Source organism: Aptenodytes forsteri, unplaced genomic scaffold (assembly GCF_000699145.1).
Source record: "Aptenodytes forsteri isolate BGI_AS27 unplaced genomic scaffold, ASM69914v1 Scaffold265, whole genome shotgun sequence".
Taxonomy (NCBI): Eukaryota; Metazoa; Chordata; class Aves; order Sphenisciformes; family Spheniscidae; genus Aptenodytes; species Aptenodytes forsteri.
In genome coordinates, this window is record NW_008796175.1 from 1,790,259 (window position 1) to 1,816,548 (window position 26,290).

General features: G+C 37.0%; 1 protein-coding gene across 8 annotated transcripts in view; it reads left to right on the plus strand.

The window, feature by feature from the left end:
* KLHL13 (kelch like family member 13) overlaps nt 1-26,290 on the plus strand; it is a 79,927-nt gene that overhangs the window by 24,623 nt on the left and 29,014 nt on the right. The window contains exon 1 of one of the 8 annotated variants that reach the window (XM_019474208.1): nt 13,732-13,829. The exons of the other annotated variants lie outside the window; for them this stretch is intronic. Coding sequence (XP_019329753.1) covers nt 13,732-13,829 — 98 coding nt within the window. Of the gene's footprint in view, nt 1-13,731; nt 13,830-26,290 lie in introns of those variants that run through there. 8 annotated transcript variants of the gene reach the window in all.

Below are 26,290 nucleotides of genomic sequence, written 5' to 3' on the forward strand. Positions count from 1 at the left end.
AAGATATTGGTAGTTTGCTTATGTTTCTACTTCAGTTAAAGAATCAAACAGAAAAAGGTATGTTTGTGCATGTTGTTGCTTGATTCAGGATATGAGCCAGAACATAAGTTTGCAGAAATTTGATGAGAAGCACTAAAGAAAGAACACTCTTCTGTAATAGCGTTTATGTAAAACTCCTGTGGTCCAGTACTTGCTGTAACTGTTGGTTTCCCTGCGTAGGTTTATTTTTCACTGGACAGTTTTTATTTCAGTGTTTACAGAGACTCTTGTGGCAAATGTTCATCTTATCTCAAGCTACCAACTGAATTTTGCTTCAACTTCAGTACTGACCCTACTGAATAAATATCTGGTTTATTGCCCTGCCTTCCTCCCTTCCTAATCTGACTGCTGTATCCTGTGCTTTTGGATTTGGAGTAGCGTATGGCTGGCTCAGCAGAGATTTCCCAGGTGCCCCCAGAATTAATCTTGTCGTCTTTTCATGTTTCCAGTATATGCTATTCAAAAGTCTCAAAAGCTTCAGCTTTCAAGGATTTTAGTGTCATGAAAGTACTGAGTTCATTTGAGATTGCTTTTGCATTGCTAGACACCAACATTGCTTTCAGTTTAAGGTTTGCTAAACTGCAAAAATCTATTCAGTGGCAGTTATAGATGTCTGTAAATACATGGGCAGGCAGGAACAGTTCAGGCATGACTGATGTCAGTGCTTGACTTTTTTTTTTTAATTGATTATTGTAACACTTCATTATGTGGGATGATAGCATTGCATTTTCCCAGCAATGCTTTGTGCAATATGCAGCAAGACTTTGTTCAGGTGGCTGCAGTCACATTATGCCTGGTCTGAGTTACTATCATGATTCTTCTGAGGTATTATTGTGCAACTGTGGTGTTACATTAGTTATTTCTGAGGCTCTTGGAAAATCTTTCAGGCAAATAAAGTGGTGTTGCAGCATGACTTCTGGTGCTGTTTGTGATGAAAGTAATGTTTTGTACTTCTCATGATGTGTGTATACCCTTCTGCATATTATTATTCTGCCTTGTGTGGGCAAAATGATAATTACAGCATCTCCAGAAACCAAAATGCTGAATTTAAGAATGAATACAAAAACCTTAATTGTAAGAACACGTTAGAGCAAAGCTTTGCTTAACATAGGAGTTGCTTTGTTTAGAGATCAGAAAATGATTATACAATGAGACATACTGCGAAGAGCTGAATATATATAGCTGAAAGAATATGCAGAGGCTTGTGGGAAGGTGTCATGAGCAAGTGGGGACGCTTATAGATGTCCTTGTATTTCAGCTGTCTTGTGTTGGTTCTGCTACTTGTGCATAAGTACCTGAGCATGGTCTTGGGTTTGTCTGATACCTACACCAAACTTCCTAATTACATTTTAAATTCATGTAATTAAACTTGTGTAGTTCAAAGTTACAGTGGAAAATTATGGCCAGCAATACCTAATTTGTAGGTCAAAGTTTGACTAAGGTTGGAGAATCGGTAGATACGTATGTCTTGTAAGAAACAGTGGAGCATCAGACTTGACACACTTGGAGTCAGTTATCCACATACTCTTTTTTAATGTTATTTCATACCTAATTCCATACCTTCTTTCTTTACTGAAGATGCACTGGTTTTTCTGCCTGAGAAATTGTCTGCGGAACTTTGATGTCTAGAAACAGTTTTATATTGAAGGCTTAGCTTGAAGCAATCAAAAATTTCTTGAAATGGAGTCATAGCTTAAATTCATCCTTCCTTATGTGCTTAACTGTACAGATTACGTTGCATAGATCCAGGTATAATACAGAAGGAAGAGTGTTTATGGTTGTTCTTACGTATCCATACATTTGTCCTACTATAATATTAACGATGCTTTGGTAGTGGGAGGTAAGGTGAAGAAGTTTGATTGCTGGCCTTGTATGTGACTTTACCATGCCTCTCAGTACAAACCACTTTTTTTTATTATTTTTCACACTTGCTTCTGTGAATCTGTAGTAATAAGAAATGGTTACTGAAAAGCTGATCGTGTGATAGCTGAAGCATATTACGTGAAGAAGTTTCCTCGTTTTTTTTTTTTTACCAGACATCTGCTAGTTTCATTTGAAGCTTTCTCTCTGTGTTGGAGAGCTGGTGAATAATGACTCCCTGTTCACCTTTACCGTGCTTTTTGTGACACTATAGACTCTTAATGTATTCTTGCCTATCTGCCTTCCATGCTGTCAAGTCCAATCTACAAATTGTTCCTTGTACAGAAGCCATTTCACAAGTTTGCTCATCCTTTTCACTCTCTGCCCTTTCCAGTTCCATTGCTATAGCTGGTGAGATGGGGCAAAGAGCAGAATGGCTCATATTTCAAACCAGGTAACGTGGGGGAATTATGTGTTTGTCAGCAGATAGTACAGGCTTAGGAACTTTTAAGGCTGGGCACAAGCTAGTCCAAGCTAATGATAATGTACAAATCAACCGAAGCTTAAAAAAAAAAAAGCCATATTTTGCATCGGTGTCCTATGTGAAGTGCGTTTTCTGGTTATGCTGGTTTTTTCCATTTAAAATGGGAATTTATGAAAATGAGTATTTGTCTGGTAGAGCAGTTCTATTGAACACCAGAAGGTGGCATAACTGATTTTCCTAAAAGTGTTCTGATTGCAAGAAATACACAGGATACTACGAAGCTTATTTTAAAGCTGTTGGTCAAATTTTGATCTAAGGAAAGCTGGATCAGTTTAGCCCTTAAATATTTAAGGGAGCTACTTAAAGGTATACTCATTCTGCTCTTTTTCAAAATGTGAAAACTTTGGTGGGATTCATGCTGGCTTTTATATCTAAAGTTTTTGAAGTTGGAAGTAGTTTAACTGAAGTGCAGGATGGAAAGAAGGGGTTGTCCACCATGTGGAGTGGAATTCTTTCCTGAGCTGTTTTACAGAATCCTGGTTTCCCATGAACACATTGTTTAGATATTTTGCTTTACCAATTTGCAAAATGAGACCAATTCCTGCCTGTTTTAAGCTCTTCAGGTTAGCTGCTGCTATGCAAGAAGAAATTATTATATGGTAACTTATAAATTATAGGTTTATGCTGTAGCAACTCTAACCACATGCAGATTTATAGGTGTACCAATGTTAAGTGTTTAGAAGCTGTAGTGGAAAGTGTGTGCAAAAAAGACCCAAACAAACAAGGGAGTTCCCTCACGTTGTCTTTTGGGAAGAAGTCTTTGGACTACACCTACCTTTGTCACATGGGAGGAGTTGATTCCTGATTGCCTCTGGCTTATACGCAAAAAAAAAAAGAAAAAATTTAAAGTATGGGGGTTTAGTACAAGACTCCCGTTGTCCCCTGTGGCCATTCAGCTGTTCCAGCTTCGGTACTAATTCCACCTGTTCTCTTGGCATTTAGTTGGAATGCAGACTTAAAACTCCTTTTCTAGTGTAGAGAAATTGTACTTTTTTTTACACTGACTAGGGGAAATACTAATATTAGCGATAAATTTGAAACTGAACTTTTTGTTGCGTAAGCCTTTCACATGCCTTTGCATGTGAAGGCAAGCTGAACTTCAAGTTGCTATTTCATAAAAATTTGTACTTAACATGCTTCAGACTAGCTGATGGCAAATAATTAAATTGATTGAATCTATGTAAGTGTCATATTTTTGGGGACTCCTTAACGGAATCCAGCCAGCAGCAGTGCAGTGACCACGGGTGCATGGTGCAGCAGCTTCAAGTCTTCTCCTAGAAGATGCACTCCTGCTCTTTGTTGGCTCCCAGGTTACACACAGCAATTTTTGACAACCTGGACTTGAAGCATCAGCATCTTTCGTGAAACCTTTTCAATCTACTTCTCTGTCAGTCTCCCCCGAGGGACTCTGGCCTTCAGATAAAGATGTCAGACTGCCCACATTGGAAATTTTGTGGATTGTGGATTAGCAGACTGGATCCATCAGAGGTGACAATGCAGTGGGAATTCCTGTGCTCAGAAAAAGTTAATCTTTTTGTCTTTTAAAGAAATTGAGTCATTACAGAAACACACAATAAAAGCAGTGATCAATGTGCTTTATTCTTGCCTTTCCATGCTTGCTCTTTTCAGTAGGGACTGCTTTGTGTAGGTATGCGGGACCACAAAAACCTCACTCCAGTGGATAAAGACAATAAGGTTTAGGGAATGCAACATGACTAACAGATTCCATGTAAATAATGGAAGAATGAAGGAAAAAGCCTACGAACTTTTATTTTAAGAATATTTTCAAAATACTGTAATCAACACATGACTAATGTAATTTGCAGTGGTGCAGGAAATACTGGAGTTATTAGTGGCTGGTGCTCAGTCCTAGCCTCCTTTTAATTACTAAATTGTTTAATATATTTGCATCATATGAGTCAGATGTGTAAATGTGTTCAGGCATACTTTACTAAAATAAATTGCACAGCCAACAGACCATAACAGCTGTGGAGAAGTTGTTTAGAAATAAATTCTTTGTAGTTCACAGTTTGACCTAATAAAAATAACTGTTGCTTCAGTCCAATTATTTTCAGCAGGGTCAGTCTGACTGCTGTGACTGTGCATTCAGATTTCTGTGGTGATTTATTAAATATAATCACCTGGGGAAGATGAGCACAGTTCTCTGAATAAATCGGTGTTAGTTCTAAAGCATTTCTTCTTAGTATGTTGTCAGCAGAGTACATGGGCTTAGATCAAAAGTTGGAAACCTTCATTAACTCACTTTAGTTTTACCTCCTACTAAGTGTTTTAAGACCTTATTTTACCAAATGCCTTTTATGTAAGAGTAGTTTGCCCAAGCGAAGTTGAATTTTTATTTTTTCCCCCCCTATTATAACCTGTAGCTTGTTACTAAATTAACAGTGCATCTTGACCCTTGGAAGTGATTTCTTGCTAGAAATCTTACCTCAATTATAGAGCAAAGCCCTCTTCAAGAATACACACAAGAAAATGCAGGGCATCCATAACTGGCGTAAAATAAAAAATACTTTCATGGCCAGAAACACACATGTAGGAGTAGATTTGAGATATTTCTGAGACTCTGTGTAGTTACAAAATGTACCTGAAACTGACTTTAATATTTTAATAAATTAACCCTTCTAAATATTGGAAGTGTGAATACTACAGGGATTAGGTTTGTTCGTTTCTTGTGTGTCCCCCTTTCCTATGAGTTTCTGCGAAGCTGACTTAAGATTTACCTAAGTTATGGTTTTTAAATTGTTTTGTATCTGATTGTGACTTGATAGGAAATGGTGTGGGTTTTTTAAACTGTTTACTGTTGCTGAATAATTTCAGAAACTAAATACTTAGGCTATTAAGATATTTTTCTCGTTAATGAATGATACTTGCAAGGACCAGGGTTGTGGGTTTTTGAAGAATGTATGTAATGGAGAAACTTATTACTCAACATGATTACCTCTCAGTCAGCCAGCTGCTACTGCCTCTTTGGTTTGTTGAAGAACATACATCTTGGTAGTCTGAAAATCATGTGAGAACTCGAATCTTTCTTAACTGAGGTGTCTGGGAGGGAGGGGGAAGTGGCCGTGTGAGATGCAGGGTAATATATATTTGTCAAATATACATTAAAAAATGGTTTGTGTATATATATACATATAGTGCATATATATAGCATGTGTGTATATACACATGCTATATATACGAACACATACATATATATAGTATGCCTATGTACATTTATGTATAAAAATAATTTTCACTGAAATGATGCTTCCTAAAATGTTACTGCAGCAATTTCCTCATTTATACAGGAAAAAATGCTGAGTGGGTGGATGGCAAACTGCAGTACTTCTTGTTAAACATGCGGTACATGCCCTGACTGCTTAACTTAATATTTAAAGATTTGGGGATTTTTTTTTTTCGGTTTTAGAAATAGCCCTACACATACTGCTATAGAGACAAGAACCTGCACTGCTTACAGCATTTTGACAGCAGGAGGGGTTGGCTACAAACCTAGTTTATCTCACTCCTTTGTGCTTTACAATTTATGATTATTCCTTGTTCCTTGAGCAGTCAGCTCAATTAAAAAGAATTAAATATATTTGATACTAACTATTTTGTAAGCATCTTGGTTCCATTTATGAGGCTGTGTGCATCTTGATGTCTACAGTGCAATTGCTTCCAAAAGATGCTGTAACTTATATCTGGTGTCTGATGGCTTTTTCCCCCCAGTTATTAAAAAAAATTTTTTTTTTGAAACAACATAGTGGATAGTAAGTCAAAGTACATGTGTAATTCTCAGAACTGTCTTCAGCTATGTTAAAGTTTATTTCTTAATTTACTTAAAATAATTTACTTAATTTAATTGAAATACTTTTTCTTTGTAAGATAGATTTCTGAAGTTTCTAGAAAAGTTGTAGTTTCAATAAAAGTATTGCCAAGTGCATATTGCCAATTTTTTTTCTGTACTTCAGTATTTGGGGAATGTTACAGTGTCGCTGTGAGGGGATTGCAGGCATAACTGCAGTGGTTTCCTTCAGATTCCACTTTAGGCAGAGATTTGCTTTCCCTTCATATGAATTTTGGGATGAATATTTTCACGATATATGGTCAAAGAAATTGTATTAATTAACTGACTTGTATATAGGGCAGTACTGTCAACACCATCTTTTAATTATTCTCTTCCAGTAATTGGAACAGATGCAGTTTAATAGATTGAAAAGCCAGAGGTAGAGGCTTAAGAAGCATCCATGTGAAGGGGAAAGAGCTGATATAAGGAAGACAATTAAACTATCACACTGTCAATTTTTCAGGGATCCTGAAGAGAAATGTTATGCATCCTTATTTGCTCTTACTCAGTTTCTAGGCTTGTGCCTTTAGAGCCATATTTAAAATGCTGAAATGAATATTGCATTTGAGCTCCATGGCTTTCATATGAATATTTTACTGGATTTTGGGGGTTGTGTTTTTATTTTCTTTTATATCAAAATGGTCTTGCATAGTAGTATGCATCAGCTCAGTAGCCTGGTAGTTGTAAGATATGCAAAAGACCAGAGCAATTCCTTCCGATGTGAAACTGAGTTTCTGCCTTCAGTTTGGAGCGAGCTTTCTTAGCGCTAATATCATATAATAGAGGTTTCATCATATAACAACATATATCCATTTTAAAATGGAAACATGGCTTTGAAGCAATGAATTTTTAAAACAGTGTTTTTTTTAAAAGTGTTGGGAAAAAATCTCAAAAGTCTGAAGATGTTTACTGGTCTTAACACCACCATTTTAACCTATTTTTGTGTGTTGGCATCTTTTCTTATATGAACAAACACTCTTATCAGTAGAAAAATAGTCTAATGTTAGAAAACATAATATTTGTGACACATATTTAGACCATTCGGTTTACATTTCTAGATGAAAATGGGAGATGTAAATAATACAGTCACTAACATTGAACATTTTTCTTTCTGTAAGTATAAAATAAGCCTGGGGTTCTGGAAGTGCTGAAGACTTTTCAGGTCATGCTAGAAAGGGTTTGCAAGACTTGAGAAAGTTTCCATATAGCATAACCCTATTTCCACCTAGTGCTTTTGGTTCCTCCGATACTTAGTAGATGAATAAAAGGAGGGAGGTAAGGAGGTTGTTAGAGCGGAACAGTAAATCTTTTAACCGCAGCAAATCACTTGACTGAGCAAATATTTTTCAGTTTTGTTTTTAACAGTTTAAGGGCTGAAAAAAGAAGTTAAACTCAATCTGTGCAAACTGATGAAAATCCAGTGGCATGTTTAGAAGTAACTTTTACTCTGCTTAGTTTTCTTACAAAAATTCATGTGGCATTTCAAGGTTAAGAATAAATATTTTCAGAGTAGTATAGTTTTATGTTGCCACTGGGCTCTGATACATCTTTCTGCCTGTGACTTTTTCTTCTTTGAACAACCATGAGGGGAAGTCTTATGGGAAATGCAGAGGTGGTTTAAAAGTTTTGTTGGAAGTATACATGCCCCAGAAATGTAAGCATACTGGGCTGTAAGAGGAGAACTTGTATTTTATAATGCAGGTAAAAGGCAGCAAAGGCATACAGTACTGACAGTCGGTATGTACGAAACAACGTGGTAGCAGCTTGGTGTGCAAGTTGTACAAATTTTAATTATTCTCTTCCAGTAATTGGAACAGATGCAGTTTAATAGATTGAAAAGCCAGAGGTAGAGGCTTAAGAAGCATCCATGTGAAGGGGAAAGAGCTGATATAAGGAAGACAATTAAACTATCACACTGTCAATTTTTCAGGGATCCTGAAGAGAAATGTTATGCATCCTTATTTGCTCTTACTCAGTTTCTAGGCTTGTGCCTTTAGAGCCATATTTAAAATGCTGAAATGAATATTGCATTTGAGCTCCATGGCTTTCATATGAATATTTTACTGGATTTTGGGGGTTGTGTTTTTATTTTCTTTTATATCAAAATGGTCTTGCATAGTAGTATGCATCAGCTCAGTAGCCTGGTAGTTGTAAGATATGCAAAAGACCAGAGCAATTCCTTCCGATGTGAAACTGAGTTTCTGCCTTCAGTTTGGAGCGAGCTTTCTTAGCGCTAATATCGTATAATAGAGGTTTCATCATATAACAACATATATCCATTTTAAAATGGAAACATGGCTTTGAAGCAATGAATTTTTAAAACAGTGTTTTTTTTAAAAGTGTTGGGAAAAAATCTCAAAAGTCTGAAGATGTTTACTGGTCTTAACACCACCATTTTAACCTATTTTTGTGTGTTGGCATCTTTTTTTATATGAACAAACACTCTTATCAGTAGAAAAATAGTCTAATGTTAGAAAACATAATATTTGTGACACATATTTAGACCATTCGGTTTACATTTCTAGATGAAAATGGGTAATGTAAATAACACAGTCACTAACATTGAACATTTTTCTTTCTGTAAGTATAAAATAAGCCTGGGGTTCTGGAAGTGCTGAAGACTTTTCAGGTCATGCTAGAAAGGGTTTGCAAGACTTGAGAAAGTTTCCATATAGCATAACCCTATTTCCACCTAGTGCTTTTGGTTCCTCCGATACTTAGTAGATGAATAAAAGGAGGGAGGTAAGGAGGTTGTTAGAGCGGAACAGTAAATCTTTTAACCGCAGCAAATCACTTGACTGAGCAAATATTTTTCAGTTTTGTTTTTAACAGTTTAAGGGCTGAAAAAAGAAGTTAAACTCAATCTGTGCAAACTGATGAAAATCCAGTGGCATGTTTAGAAGTAACTTTTACTCTGCTTAGTTTTCTTACAAAAATTCATGTGGCATTTCAAGGTTAAGAATAAATATTTTCAGAGTAGTATAGTTTTATGTTGCCACTGGGCTCTGATACATCTTTCTGCCTGTGACTTTTTCTTCTTTGAACAACCATGAGGGGAAGTCTTATGGGAAATGCAGAGGTGGTTTAAAAGTTTTGTTGGAAGTATACATGCCCCAGAAATGTAAGCATACTGGGCTGTAAGAGGAGAACTTGTATTTTATAATGCAGGTAAAAGGCAGCAAAGGCATACAGTACTGACAGTCGGTATGTACGAAACAACGTGGTAGCAGCTTGGTGTGCAAGTTGTACAAAGGAAAGAAGAGGATATCACAAGAAAAAGGAAGAGAATCACAAGGGGAAAGTGGCTTTAGCTGCATTCCTACCCTGAAGATCAGGGAAAGCTTGCCGAGGAAAAGTGCTGTGATCAGCATGCTTGCAGGGGGTGGTTCTGTGTGTGGCTTGTTCGTGTGCTTGCAGAGTACGGTGTTGCATGCCTGCTCCCCTCATTTGGGGCCAAATCCTGCTTGTTGGTCAATAGTGAAGAAGGATTTGGAGTGGGGGGTGGAGGAAGAGGGATAAGAAATGCCTTGCTCCATTAAGCACTCTTCTATTTACCTTCTTTTTGTGGGATCAGAACCGTGCTGCTGTACAGCCTCAGTCAATAGCTTCTGGCCTTGCTAACAGCTCAGGTCTGTAAAATGGCGGCTTGGGATCTTGCCTTTGGTCTTTTTATTTTCTTTTTTTCTTCTTATGCCACCTGTTCGGTTACTTTGTGGAGGAATTTTCTGCAGAAGTGCTTGATACCATGTTGGTTATTTTGCTGTCAGTCTGCTCAGTGCAGCTTCAGAAATACAAGCGTGGAAATGATTGTTTAAAACTCAAAGACTTCCTCTTTCTCATCTTTTGTATACAGAATAAAAGATATGGTTCAGTTACTTTGTGGAGGAATTTTCTGCAGAAGTGCTTGATACCATGTTGGTTATTTTGCTGTCAGTCTGCTCAGTGCAGCTTCAGAAATACAAGCGTGGAAATGATTGTTTAAAACTCAGACTTCCTCTTTCATCTTTTGTATACAGAATAAAAGATATGTAAGAGGCTCAGATAATAAGTAGAATATAACTTTAAGCAAGTTATAAATGGTAGATGCTTTTAGTCTCGAACATGAACTTGCTTGTGAGCAAAACACAGAAAACAAGCCCCTTGAACGGTCCCAAGAAGCTGTTTCATCTGTGCAGTTATCATGGGTCTTCAGCATTTAAAAGAGTTTTAAACTTAAAGAAAAGCAGATCTCCAGTTTGGTGCTCCCGTTTGGTGAGTTTTCATAGCACTTGTCTAGGAATAACTGTTTCCTTGGCAAGCAGGATTCTGCACAGAGCTGTAATGCTACTTTTGGTCTTCAGTACCAGTTAATTTGTGGATGAGTGGCAAAGTAATGTAATGTGAGAACAGAAAATGTAGTATATTCAGTGGGCACAATGCACTCTAGGAGATCAGGTGGTTATTCCCATATTTTTAAACGTGTAACTAAACTGTTATTTTGAAGTCTTAATTAAAATAACAGAATAATATACTATGATTTTTCTGTTGTCTTAGGAATGGTTTATGTAAAGAGTAGAATACATTTAGGTAATCTTTTCCCTGGGAGTACACGACTGATTGTGACTGTCAGGAAGAAAATGGTATTTAATTTATTTTTTTCTCCTTATGTGCAGATAGGTGATTCATTTCTCATGTGGTTTGTCTTTTGCAAGTGAAAAGCATTTGCCTATTTTTAGAGTACCTGGCACTGCTACTTCCTTCAAGTCCATATTTTGTACACTGGCTGTTTGATAAAGTAGTGTGTGCTGGACATTAGAAGGAGATGAAGTTGGGCAGTGCTTGGGATTCATACACTTGAAAAAAAAAATGTTAAGTTTACTGCTACTGGGTTTTCTGTAAAGGTTTTAATTAGGTTGCTTGGAAATTAAATGAAAAATATATGGGAATAGAAGCACCCAAAGCAGAGTAGGTATTTGAGCACTAATGCTGCCCTCTGTGCTGAATGATCTTGTTGGGGTCAGAAGTGGGAAGTAACTCTGCTTTTTGGATGTTCACTGGTTGACTTAAATACCAGTCAATGCTTGGGAATGACTGTGTGGCTCGAGTTGGCTTTTATTTTACTGGTCAAAGGGGTATTTCAAGAGTTACTTTTGAAAGAGTGGCCCACTGATTGTCCTTAGCCTCATTCTTTTATATTAGTAATGCTGCTGTTATAAATATGTAATCAGCTCCTTGGAGTTGGCAGAGCAAGGAGATAGAGACTTTAAAAGCGGTTACCAGTTGGTTGCACTGGCTGTGCACTCAATGTGAGGAAGGGAGTAACAGCATTTGCTTATTGTATTTTAAGACAGTTTCTGTATGATGGCAAATGCAAAAGCAAAATTGAGTGTATGAATTCAAAATAGCGGGTTTTTTTTTCTGTGTGATTATAATAGCTGCTATCTAACATCTCTTTCAACTTAACTTTTAGGCCCTCAGTGCAGAGAAGGCATGATCTAGTAGTCTGGTGTTATGTATATGTATGAGGCTGCACGCAATATTTACAATGCGTGCAGACAAGCATGGCTGTTGGCATGTAAATGCATGAATTCTTTTACTGAGCGTAAGACTTCTTTATGCTAAAACTGCATACTTGCTGTCTGCAGGGCTAGTGTTTCTTAATATTTATAGCATATAAACACTGTTGTCCTACACAGCTAATGTCTGTTCAGCATTCAAGTAGCAGTTTCTGTGAAATTTGTTGCCTGTGTTAATGCTGCTCATGTGTAATTTAGAACTTCTTCAAAGAAGTGGGAGAGGGCTCCTCAATTGTTTGTCAAATAGGTGCATCTGGTTTTGAATTAGTCCTTGGCTCTGATCATCCTGGGTTATTTTAGTTCCTTGCCTGTGGTTAGGATAACAGCTTCAAATGTCGAAAACCATTTTGGGCAAACATTTTCAATAATAATGATCAGAAGCAGCACTTATTCCCTGGTGATTTCATCCCAAAAACTTAACAGTGTAGGTTTCACCATTACAAAAAACCTATCAGTGTTATTAAATGTTATTAAAATGTTTAAATTTATAGAAATTCTGCTCCTGGTTCTATTCTTTATTGCTGAGTAGCGTGACGGGGTGTTGGCTTTTTTGTGATAGGATTAAGCTGTCCTGATGAACAAAAAAATTGTTATGCTGTACAAAGACTATTCTGAAATCTGTAGAATAAACATCTCAAACAGTGTTGTTCTAGTCTACTGTGGTAATACAAGAAAAAAAATTTAAAAATCACTTTTAATGTAAGGGAGTCAATATAGTTGAAGCTTTACCTTATTTTCACTAGTAACCTGCTCTGCTTATGCACAATATGCTATTAAATTCTCCGTTCCCTTTTTAATAGCTTGCCTTGTAAACTCCCCACTGTCATCAGCCCCGGGAGGTCACCAAGCAGAGCAGAGAGTTGCGGAGTGGTCCCTGATGGACACCTGCATGACCGTCTGCTTCGTCAGTTCTTCAGGCAATTTGTGAGCGGGGGCGTTCAGATAGATTGTTGATAGCGTCCCTACAAGGACTGCTATTAACAGCGTGCTACTCTCTGCTTCTCTACTGCAGAAGACAGTGATATTTGTGTTCCCATAGCATGTTGTAAAATGCATGAGATTTTGCTCATCCTCCTTGGAAATGACAATAGGAAAATGAGAGCATCCTGGACCAGAAGCTATTAGAAGAGCATGCAGAAACCTGCAGTGATTTGTGCTTTATTTTGTCTTCTAGCTATGGATTAGAAGGACTGATTTTTGCAATGGGCTTTTTCCATAATGGCATTCTTGTATTGTTTGGTCAGAGCTTGCACAGGAGGAAAACAGGCTGCTGAATTTAGTCACTGATCTCTATTAGCCGTGGCCTAAGGCTATGCTGAGATTTATATCCCATTTGAATTGTTGCAGCTCAAAAGAAGAATGTTCAGAGGATGACAAGTGTATTCTGAGTAGGTATGTTGTTTCATTTTCATATGAAACCCATTTTTTTTCTGCTTCCATTGGTCAGAAATGAGGTTAATAGGAAGAGAATATAGTACAGTGCTGCAGTGTCCCTGTTAAGGTAGAACAATAGCATCAGAAACAGTTCTTTAAAAATTAGCTGCTTTTATTAAATAGAGCTGCATTGTGCTGGTGTGCACAGCGCAGTCTTTCTTTTTTTTTTTTAAACATATACTGCAGTCAGCGCTTCCCTAACGAGGTGGCACTATTGTTGAGTTAGAAGGATAGAATCATCATATTGCTTTAGGGGACAGCAGGATTTAAAAGGAGATGCCTTGCAGCCCTGTTTTACAGATTGGAAGCATCGGTTTAAGGGCATTGGCAGAATCATTTCCTTGTTCTTAGCAGCAGCCACTGCTGTGTCAGTAGTGTGTGGAATGGAAGTCCTAGTTGGTAGTCTGTTATGGAAACGCTGTTTACTGTTATTGTAGTACCGTGGTGACAACATGCCATTGAAATGGAAAACGAGCTCTCCTGCTATCTGGAAATTCCCAGTTCCTGTGCTTAAAACATCCAGGTCATCGCCACTTTCTCCAGCATACATGTAAGTGAGAGAAATGAGGATAATAAGGTGGGATTGCTTTTGTGAGACTACCCTGTGGCAAAATACCCTGTTATATATTAAATGACATTGGCACTCAGAATTTTACCTTGTTTTCCATGTAGACCCCCCCAGATTTTATCCTGGATGTTTCATGATGGATGTTGTGTCAAGTCTTTCCCTCTTCGTTGAAACGTAGAGAAATTGTGCAGATTAAGCCATATTCATAATAATATCATATATGTTAATTTGAAAAGTTTGTGTTGCTGTTAATTTGTAGCGCTGATCTTGAATTGACAAGTTAAGCTTTGAGGCAGGCTTTCTTTGTAGTGTATATGCTAACATTTCTTCCTCCTGACTATTACACTTGGAATTTAAACATGGAATCACCTGCTGTATTGTACTGCACTTTTGTTCATGTAAGTTCTTGTATAAAAGAAATCATCCTGCTTTGGTCTTGTTTTATTCTTGAAAGTCTTAGCCTTAATACAAATTGAATGTCTTTTTAGGAAGTTACAATAAAAGCTTAAAACATAAATATAAATCATTCGTATCTGAATACTTACACAGTTATGCAGTTTGTCCATGTAAAGTAGCTTCACATAAAAGAGTATTTTAATACACATGGAAACAATATGCCTTTGTCTTGCCAAATCTTGATGGAGCTTTTGTTCACCTTTTGCTGTGAGTTCTGTGTTAGCGTATACAGGTGGCTTTTTTCCTTCTGTGAGATAAAACTCTAAGCATAGGGGTACCGAATTTCTTCTGCCTTTATTTAAGGAAGCAGCTCTTTTGAAAATGAGGAAGAGTTGCTTTAAAATGCACAAGTAGCAGTGTAGATGACTTCCCTATCTGGAAATTACTATAAAGACTATTACTTTCCAATAGTATTTCAGCCTAATATCTACAGTATTAGTACCTTTAAGCTTGTATTGTCTTTTTGCTGATAGGCTTTTGCTCCAGCTGCTGTAGGGACATGCTGTAAGAAATAGGTATTTACAGGTCCTCTAAATGTTGTCTCTTTTGATTGTTGAGAATTGCATTGATAAGCAGTGGAGCTGAAGCAATACAATGCCATATGCGTGGTCACTATTGTTCTCGGTCAGAAAGGCTGGGGTTTAAGGAGCTAACCTGGCTGTATAGAACCTGTGCTGTGCACACTCCAATTTTAAGATTAATTTTCATGGAAGTACTTCAGCCTTTTCACTCACTGAATGCATCAAATATGTTTAAGGCTACCAGAAATAAGCTGTTTCCAATAAATTGCTACTTATTATGACTTTTTAAAAAATATGACTAAAAACAAAGAAAGTATAATCATAAAGAGTTGTGAGGCTTTTGAGCCTATTTCAGGGAAACGCTATCTTTAGTGTTGTATGTTATGTTTTTGTTTTTTAAACTATAGTACTTATTAAATGCAAGAAAAATCAGAAATAGCCTAGTCTGATCTATCTGCTGCTGAAACTGAATATTTCTTTTGTATTTCGCTTTTAAATTGCTAATCTAGCCCTGTGTATGCTCCAGCTTTTATGATGGGGATCATGTAGCTGATTATCTCAGTGTGTTGAAAGTATGTGAACAGGTTTAGTGATCGTGCTTAACTATATGATGCTGAGCTTATCTGGAGCAGGAGAAATATGTGATCAGCAGCCTTAATCATCTTTTTATAATGAGTCAATGTATCCCAATGTTTATGGAGACATTTCTTCACTGGCACACAGCCCTGACATTAGCAGGACTGTTAAATCTAGCATTAAAATTATTCATATACTTTACTATAAAGAATGAGAAACATTATAAAATGGCACCTATTTGATTAGGCAGTATGTATCAACTGATAAAAAAACCCTTGTCACTTAGGTTGACCAGTAAAACAGGTGATGGAATTCATTATCTTCACTGCAGAGATTACAGTAAATTTGCTACTGTTTATGCGATCTGATGTTTTTCACATTCATATTTATAAGTTTTCTTTTATAAGTAGTACTCTGCACACTGGCAAAAGGCTTATGTTTTGAATAAAAGATTCAGGAATAAGTGGCGTGTGAAACAGGACATGTATTAATGTAAAATAAATGACCGTAAAACTCAAATTCACAGATGAACACTTCTATACTTTATATTTTGGATCTAGAGTATACAAAGGTATAATTGAGCTTTTAATCCCTTTAATACTTGACATCTTAATCTTATAAAATAGGTTTGTAGTGTAATTTGGAATGTAAAGTAGGGAGGTCTTAAAGGTGATTTTTTTTTTTGTGCTTAAAATGAAATTCCAATTTTTCAGTTTTTTTTAGCAAAGTTGACCTTAATTTTAAAAGCTTCATCCTGCTTATGATTTACAAGTAACTTATCTAGAGGTTAAACTGACTGTCAGGACATAGATTTTTATTAGTGTTTTATTTGGTCTGTGTACCCGATAGCTGAACTCTGTCTTAGTTTCCCTGTATCGAAATGCCGAGACTGGCGGTTACGATCACATTTGGCTTCTTGGATGAAGCAGGCATCTACGTACAAAGTACCACTGTAAAAGAGTTCACTGTCCTGCAAGCTGTGCAGCTGGGGCGGTTTAGCTGCAGTCTCTGCTTGAAAAGTTTGCGGTAGTTCCCGAGGTGGGGAATGAGTCTGAAGAGCTTGTCCCAGAGAGTCCTCTGCTGTGGGAAACTTGTGGCCGGGTAGTACATGAAATAAAGGACCTGCTGAAATTGAGCTGATGACTTTGTAGGCAAGGATGTGACTTCTGTTACTGGGAAGTCTGCTGGTTTTGCTGGGTCTGGTACTGCTTTCCTGGCAACGGGAAAGGTGCAGCAGTGAATTGCTGACTCTTGGCTGGTGCTTCTGTTTCCCACCAGTTATTATTAGGGATATTTTCAGGATATCCTGAATGCAAGAGGTAAATTTTCATGTTACATGCAAGATGAAGGGTCCCTCTGAAGGGAAATGCAAACATCCCCTGGCTTCTGGTGGAACTGGTCCAGAGTAGCTTGAGCTTTCCCCCAAGTTGGAGAGCTCCAGCGACATTGCATAGGGAAAATTAGATAGTATTAGAATTGGAGCACTGGCATGTGACCAATATATGTAGGTGTAATGCAGCCTGGCTTAGTGCACGATTTAGGAATGTGCAGATATGTGTGCATGTGCATGCCTTTGTCATGCTGCTTTACACTTTCTTTCATGACACAGCGTTGGGGTTTAGAATATAGATTCCTTTTGTCAAAATGAGTGTGAAAGCTGTTACAGCAAGTTTATGCTCTGCTAGTGAAATCACATTCATGTTTGCGGTTGTGTTGACTATGAGGGGACAGACCTATGTGACTTAATATATTATGTGGACAGGTGAGCAGTTTCAGCAAGTGAATCAGAGGAAAGGACAAAGTGAATAATACCGAGTTGGAAAAGTGGTATTCCTTGGCATTGTAGCTATGTATTGATGGCCACGTTAAAAACAAACAAAAAACAGTGACCGACATAAGCAGAGGTTTAAGAATTGAAGCACTTCTTCAGAGAGGGTGAGGAACAGTTCGAAATTTGGTTATATATAACAGCTTTGAGGTGTAAAGGAATGTGTCCCAATTATTGTTCACGGGCCACATCATCTCATACATTAAGAACTAAGAGAATTCTTTCTTATTCACAGTAGCAATGTCACTTACATTGTTTTCCAAAGTTGTGCACATCTTCCATTAACACAAATGGAAGAAATGTTTGTGGAAACTCTGGAGATTAAAGTACTATGATGGACATCTACAAAGAATTGAATAATGCAAAAATACTATTTTCAAAAATACTATGACACAGGATTATTCTGTGTCATGTGAGAATGATTGTTAGCTGTTTTCTGAAAAGTTAAATAGTCAGTTAAGTGTTTTTAGTCTCCAACATGCATGTTTAGAAATAAGTAAAATAAAGATGCAGAATAATCCATTTGTAAACTTAGTGCCTTCTGTCCTTTTACATGGACTAGTGTGTTGATATTTTAAATGGAAACTATCCTTTGCATGTGTTCATAAATAACTGACTAATGTTAGGAGAAATAAACAAATGCGATATTCCAAATATATTGCTATCAAAGGGTTTGTAGCAGTCTGTCTATCCTGAGTCATGTGGTTGTGAGATTTGTCCGATAGGAAATGCTTTGCAGTAATGGAAATCAGTTACTGTACAGAAAAGTAGAATAAATTCTTAATACTCTGGAGTAATCAGTGTTAAGTTTTAGCTGCTTATATAGGTTATATAGGTTAATGCTTTTGTGTCTTCTTTCAAATCTCTGATTTGCTCTACAATGAGCTCTTTGAATTTATTCTATATAATGATATATACTTAAATGGGAAAAGGTGTGTATGCATAATTCATCAGACCATCTGTATCAGACAGTTCTCTTTTGTGAGACCACCCTATGTGTCTCTACTGTCTTCACTGATCATTTTTAGTAAATAAACCCTTTTGTTGGGCTCTTGAGCATTTGACAGACTACATGGTATTCACACCAAAACAGACTCTTCTGTCTTTGGCAATGTTTCCATTTTAAGCAATTACTTCCTAGATATTTCAAATTTCAGCAAGTTGAAATTCAATGTGCAGGTCACCCCAAATATTTTTTAAACTAATCTGATAATGCATGCAAACAGATGAATTGGGTGGGTGGGGAACAGAAGGGGCTTATATCTTATAAATGGAAGACTGCTTTTAATCACAGCAATTTTGTATGTAGAGGTCTCATTTGTGTCTGTTGATCTTACTTTTGCTTTTTAAATAATAGGTATTCAGTAGATTATTGTAAGTTCGAAACGTGAAATTTCATTGGAGAAATAAAATGGCAAAAACAAGGAAAAAAACCCAAACCTGGTTGTGATGAAGTTTCCTAGTACTAGTGATTTTTCTGGGCAGACCTTTATAGGTGATGCTGTGGCTTACAGGTCCTCAAAATCACATTCTCCTTATACAGTGTGATGTTGCAATATTGATGTTATGTTGTGACATGCTAAAGCATCTTTATTGAATTATCTTGAATATGTTACTCGGCATATTCTGCCAGAATGTCAGTTCTGCCAGTTTGTCATTGTTGCCATTATTTCCTTGTTGTGGAAAAAACCCTGTTGTGCAACCACTTTCTACTCACTGGCTTGTGTAGTGTTACGCAGTATTGTTGAAGTTTGGATGGGGATGCCTATGGATTTTCATAAAGTACTTGGTGAATATTGGGATTTTAAAATAATAGTCACTTGTTCTAAATGGTAATAGTGGGAATTGGAGTGTAATAATGTGTGGCTATAACACTAAAGTGGAAGTGCACATCCATATTATTGCTGTAGTATTTTGTCCAGCAGTGACTGAGATTCTTGCAAAAATGAGGTGTGTTTTTTTTTCCATGGGATCGACAAGTCACCCACACCTGTTATCTGACATGCTTAGATTTAAACTCTTTATAATGTAAGGCAAAAATATTTTACAATTTGAAGTAATTAAAAACCCCCTACATTCTCCCCAGGAGATGGTAACAAAGGAATGCTAAAACAACTGTGAGAAGTGAAAAAGCAAGAGGAATGGTAGAACAGACCTAGGCAGCAGAAAGACTGGGGGTTAATTACCAAACCCTAATGTCAGAATCTTGTTTACTTTTTTTGCTGGCTTTTAAGCTATCAAAATTTTTCTGTATATTATGTAGGAGAAAAAAGCCAACACTCTGGAAAGGAGTTGTTCCCAAATATGTTACAGGAATACAGTGGGATGTATATTCTATGACTAAATCTTGAATGTGCAGGTGCCACCTTAGACGTATAGGTTTTTTTCTTTAAGGAACCATTCTGCAAACTTAATTTCTGTATGTATGAATACTAAATTTAAAGACATCAGGTAGAACTGTAGTCCGCTGGTGCATGCAAATGTTCTTAAGTGTTTTGTAATGCACAGGAAGTATTAAGCTGCCTAGCTAAAACCATGACTTGCCTTTTGAACACTTAAGACTAAATATAAAGGGCAGAGAATAGGATGTGCAGTGTCAGTCCAGCCTAAACTGTGAAACCTGTGAGTGAGTACTGTATTTTACCTTTTTGAATGTCAAGGAAATAAAGTAGTTCTGCTTCTGTAGAAAAAGCTACAAAGCATGTGTATTTGCTTTGCTTTTTCTGTTTTTAATAGTAGGAATCAATAGACTAACACCAACTTTGGCAAAAGTCATCAGAAAACCGTTTCTAATTTAGCATCATTAAACAATCTGAGTCTGCAAATTTAAGCTACAAATGGCTCAATGAATGTAAACCCTTTGTCAAATAGATAAATGTGGATGTGATACTGAGGCTCCCAGAGAGACTAAATACTGTTAGGAACAAAAGCTTTATAGCAATGACTGAGCCAAATATTGCTTTGTTTCTGTGGAAAACAAATTTGAATTAACCAGCAGGCTGTAATTATGCTGCAAACAGCTTGAGACCTCTGATAGTTGTTTAAGAAGGAATTTTGAGGAGAATATTTTCTGTGTGCGTATCCTTGGGAAATCATACTGAAATGGTTGATGATGTTGCTCAGTCCTCTTCTGCTGGCTTTGTGGGACCTAATTTTGCGCTGGCTTTGATCACAGTGTGGCCTTACTTTGAAGTGATACAAAAAGGCTCAAGTGATGTTGGGAGTATCCTCGTTTCTGCATTGTCCTCCTTTCCACCCAGATCCATTGGTGTGTGGAACACCAATCGTGTCTTCAATCATCTGAGTGTTTCTAATAGCTTTCTTCGTTTTTGTTTACATTGTGGGCTTGTGTGCTTGGGCAGAAACTTTTTGTCAAGATGGTGATGGTGTGTTGATGTCCAAAGAGACTTGACTATTTAAAAAAAAAAGTTAAAGGCTTGACTTTTATGCACTAGTCTCCAACACTTTGCTTCTAGAATAGCTTAAGTAGGTTACCTTGAGCCTGACGCTGGTTGAACAAGGTTCGGTGTCCCTGTCCTTCAAGTCAGTTTGTGGTGGTGGTGTTCCCCTTGTGGCCTTGCTACCCTTGGTGATTGTGCTTGCAGAGCTGCTCAGGCTATGCAGTACTCAGGACAGGCTTCAGTACTTAATTTCCACTTCAGACACCTTCTTAAGGTGATCATTTCAATGAGCATCTCATGCTGTAACTGTGTCCAAACAGCAGTTAAAGTTGGAGACCTACCTGCCTCTGCTTGCTGTCCATGAGCATGTGTCCAGAAATTATCTTTGTCCTTCTCTGCTAATTTTGGGGGTTTGGAAGCCCTATATCCTCCTCTCCTGCTGCCCTTGGCCAGAGCCTTGTGAAAGTAAAATGCCACTTCTCACTGGTTTTCTCTGCTTAATAGAGCCTGGTTTCTGTTCTCCTTTTACAGAACACCCTTAGTTAAGAGGAAAGGTGGAAAATGGATATAGGAACATCTATTTGTTTTTTAATTTAAGAAACAGTAAGTTTTATTTTATGCCTTTCTCCTGGAGTGGAGATTCAGAAGAGCTCAGTGTCAAGTTACTAAACAAATGTTTAAATGTTCTGCTGTTATTGCTGTTCTTCTAATCTATGAACAAGGTCAGGTGTAAAAAGTGAGATATACAAATATAAACATCAGAGCATTGCCCAAGGTGAGCATCTGCGCTACCTGCTGTAGCTACTTTTGAAAATCGCACCCACAGTAGTTTAAATGCAGTGTTAATTCACCTGAGGTAAAGGCTTGCAGACTTTGGGTTGTGGTGGCCCCTTTCAAGTAAACGGCATTAAAACAGCATTTTTAAGAAATGCAGTAACCTGATAAATGCAAAGTGTTTCGAGTTACATTACCAGCCTCTAGTTCATCTATTAAAAATAGAGCCTTTAAACTGCTCAGTAAAAACAGTGACATCTAAAGCTGATGGCATGGGACTAGTGGTCATAATAAGGAAGAAAAAAAAAAAGCCATGATTCGTACTCCTAATGGTTTGTGTGTACCAGAGGTTGTTTCAGTCCTGCCTTCCAGCACTGTTCTTGTGTTCATCCTACTCTCAGATCTTTAGCAGCAGCCTGTGTCAGTACCTGTATGCCCCCAAAGCAAGAACTGAAGTTTGCTGAACGTGTTGGTTGGTCTTTGAGAGGAGCTAACTTGTTCTGTCAACCTATTGGAACAAAAATGACCTTTTGTCTTTGTTTTCTCTTTTAGCTGGAGTCACGTATCTATTTTAAGATGTAAACTTACATTTCCTATAGAAACTTTTGCTGTATTTTTGTAATAAGAAACCATTAACAAATTACAAAACCGGCTAGTTTTACTGGGTTACTGATACCATGAAGGAATTAAGTTAGAAACTCCTGTTAAAAAAATAGTAATAAAAAGATGAGATGTTATTTTAGGGAAGGACAAGTGTAAAAGTAACTTCTTTGCCAGAATAAAGGATTTCCTGAAATTGTATGGGTAGAAGATCCGGAATGGAAGAAATGTGAAATACCGTGATTGTGTAATTTGTTAATCTACATTATATTAATATTTGAATTTCTTAATAGAAGTGTTATGAGATTTTCTTTTATACAATGCTGCCATATCAGTTATGCTTATTGAGCTCCTAGGTGGCCGTGTAATTTGGGGAATTCCTAAATTCATTAGTCACGAAGTTCATAATGGGAAGACAGATAGTCAATACTTAAATTATTTTTTGGCAAACTAAGCATACTAAAATACTTTTTGGCAGATTATGCATACAAAGTAAAGAATTATTCTATATCTAATAGTAAATGAAAGTTTCATTGTATTTCACTGGCCTTTTCATTAACAGGTTCATTAGCAAAATACATGCATAGCTGCATGTATAGGATAGCCCTGTAATATACCAGATCTTTTGTTAGATCATAAGATAGTAAAGATTTGTCTTGTAATAAGAATATCTTAATATGAAATTGAAATCTGGTTCTTCGTTTGCTGATAAATACCAGAGCACTGGCACATGCCAGGAGTGATTGCTGAAGATGCCATTTACCAGTGACCAGAACACTTGCAGTCATGGTTCACTGGACAGTGATTTGACAGAGAAAATAAGGTTATAATCCTTTCGGAAATAAGCTATTGAGCTTCACCAAACTAGGAATTCACTGTCTGGCCAGTATGGCTTTGGCAAGCTTTTGCTGAGTTATGTAAAGACTGTGGGTTTTAAATACATCAGAGAACATGCACTCTAAAATATCTGTAGCTGTAGGCCGATCTCCTTAATTTGTTTTCAAAGACTGCGTACTATGCTCTGACAATTTCAAACAGATCAATGGTTTACTGATGTAAATTAACAAATCCCCAATAATATTCATAGATGCCTTGTTTCTGTTGCATCAGAATGAGTTTAATTTCTGAAGAAAACATGACAGAATATTGTTTAATTTCATTCCTGCCACTGAGTGCTGTACAAAATGGCAATCCCGTATTTGAATATTTTAGTTGATGGTAGAACTTGTCTTAGTTTCCACAGATCCCTGCTTTCATGAGTCACCTGGATGCCTCTGAACTGTTTTAGCAGGTTAATATTTGCTAAATGCTTTAGAAAGCAATTTGCCTTTGTGAATCATGTAACTCCAGCCAGTTCAAAAATATTTGTCAGTATTTGCTGAGAAGTTCCAGTACTTAAAGCATGTTTTGAAGGAAGGTACAAATTGCAGTTATGCTAGAGGTGTGGACTGCTGTGTTTGTCAGCAAGCCTTCAGGTAAGGATTGAGTGAGTAAGGTTCAGATTCTGGCTCCAACTACGGGGTCTCGTATCCTGTCCCTGGTCACAGGGTTAGTGGCTCTTCTGCTGTATACATAGTTCTGTTTCAACCTTTAAAGTCCATTCAGAGTTAACATAATTCACTGCGTTTAATCTAGAGAGACTGCATGCAGAATTGGGAGCAGTAATGGACCGAAGTCCTGTAAATGCTTTGGTCAGTCTGTGCGTTTTCAAATTGCATATTTAGTATTCTTCTGAAATACTAAGCTCCCTAATGTTTGTGCCAGTCTAGATATTTACTCATGCCACTTCTTTATATGCAGGTGCTAGCAATTAAACCTAGAAACTCATGAAGACCCATTGAGATGATTTTTCACCTTCCAGTCATCTTTTCATTAACAGAAGTCAAGTGTTCTTGTTGTTACCCCACTATATTTTGTCCTGTGTTGTGATAAGATTTATGGAATTATATACCTGACTAGTACTTAAAAGCCACTGAATTTGTATCTTTCAAATCAATGAAATATTAAATAATACTACTGAATTGTTCCACTTCAACTTTATTTTCTCCACTAGGGTGGTGCTTAGCTATGGTTTTCCTTTGTCTGCGCTATGGAAAAAAAAACCAAAACAAAACCCACAAGCAAACCCAAAAAGTCAGTGTAGCTTCTTCACATTAGCTTGGCAAGACTCTTGAACTATTGTAGGTTTTTTTTTTCCATAGCCCAACATCTGGCTTATGGTCGTCTTTCTAGTTCTAAAGTAATTGCTAATTGCACAGATTGTCAAAGAGGGTATTCAGGTACCTTTTAGTAGGTGAACAAGATTAAAAAAATAGTATCTTTAGAGAGAAAAATAAATGAAAGCAAATCTAGTGGGCAATCATCTACAGAAAGAAAAGTTACTTTTACATCTTTAATGGTAAAAAGCAAAGCTGTTTTCCTTCAAAATTGACAGGAAGTTAGGAAATTAAGATATATAATTAATATCCATATAATGCACACTCCATGCTTCATCGCTACAAAAATACCAGTTGGAAGTACTTGGGGGATTAACTTGGAGTCATGAGAAAAGCACGTTTGGTTACAGTAGCTAGGAAAAAACTATCCTGTGCTTGAAAGGATCAACATAAGGTTAAGAAAGAAAATTCTGAGTGACAGCTTATGCTGTGATTAGCAATTAATTAACCTCCGGTGCCTTTCTCTGAACTGCGAGCTACTGCTTCCCAGACGTTGCAGAAAGAGTCAGGCAGCTCCTCTGCCTTGCTATTGCAATGTTAATATTCATATCACATTAAACTCCACGATTCCCTTGTTCTTAATACTATAATGTTCAACCCCCTCCAGACCAAGTGTATGCATTGAAAGTGGTGTTAATATCCACATTTAGAGCAACTTGTTGTGAATTATCACTACATGTTATTGTAGTTTTAGCTGTCTCCTCCAACTTTTTTTTTTAACCCTGGTTAAAAATGCTACTACTGCACTTCTTGTTTAATGATTTCTATTGATCAGAACAATAAAATTAATTAGAAAAAAAATGAATTAGCTTTCTTCTTTGGTAGTATGCTTAATTGTGATATACTGTACTTATAATAAAGTAAAAAATCAATATGTTTACATTCATTAGTATCTAATTATTTATAGTGCTTAGCAGACCTATGTTAATGAATGTAAATAATGCCTTTGGTAATTGTCCAAACAAGACAGATGTACTTACTGTGTTTTTGTTGGGAATTCAGTTGGATATAAAGCACGTTACCTGTCTGTTCTGGGTGTGAATGGCAGTTATTTCTGCATACTCACTTTACAGCCCCCCAAACAGAAGTTATATTCTGAATAGTTTAAAATTTCTTTGCAGGGCAGTTTGAAATTACTCTCGTTGTATATGATACAGTGCTTGGGTTTTGCTGTTTCTTTGTGTAATGGTATCAACACAGTGTGTAAGAGCTGCTGCATTTTCACTTTGTCTTACAAAGACAGGTTTCTCTTGTTTTGTGAAGATAAATGTTGAAACTGGTACAAAGCCAAGGACAAACTCATAATTTCTGGTCATTCCGGGAGCGCGCTCTTACCCTCTGTGCATGTCACAAGGCTGGGATTCAGGGGATCAGTGCGCTGTTGCCAGGTCTTATTGCTGACTTGCATTGTAACTTCTGCCAAAACCAGCTCCTGAATGTCACTTTCTGCATGATGGGAGAGGTGCTCTGCCTTCCTACACTGTTAAGCTGTAGGTGAAAAAGGTGGTGTATTTTAAAAACAGAAGAAAACCACAATTTTTAAAATGTCATAGTTGTTTAGATATGAAGCAAAAACCAGTATAGGAGTAATATAATTTGGTTATCTTTAAGTTTATTCTCATGGAGTCATATGCAGCCAAGTTAATGTTTGAGGCTAGAACTGTAACATTTATATTCTGGTGGATTTTTATAGTGTGGAAGTTTGCAATTTTTAATGTCTAATTTGCATACACAAGTTCCTGTACGTACGTAACAGCAAATATGGAAAAGAAATAGTGAAAATCTCTTCTGCAGAAGAGCATCAAGTTGTGAGCTGCTGAGCTTATATGTGTGATACAGGTATTAGAGAACTACCTATTATGTATTGAAAATCATAGGATCGTTTAGGTTGGAAAAGACCCTTAAGATCATCGAGTCCAACCGTTAACCTAGCACTGCCAAGTCCACCACTAAACCATGTCCCTAAGCACCACATCTACATGTCTTTTAAATACCTCCAGGGATGATGACTCAACCGCTTCCCTGGGCAGCCTGTTCCAATGCTTGACAACCCTTTCGGTGAAGAAATTTT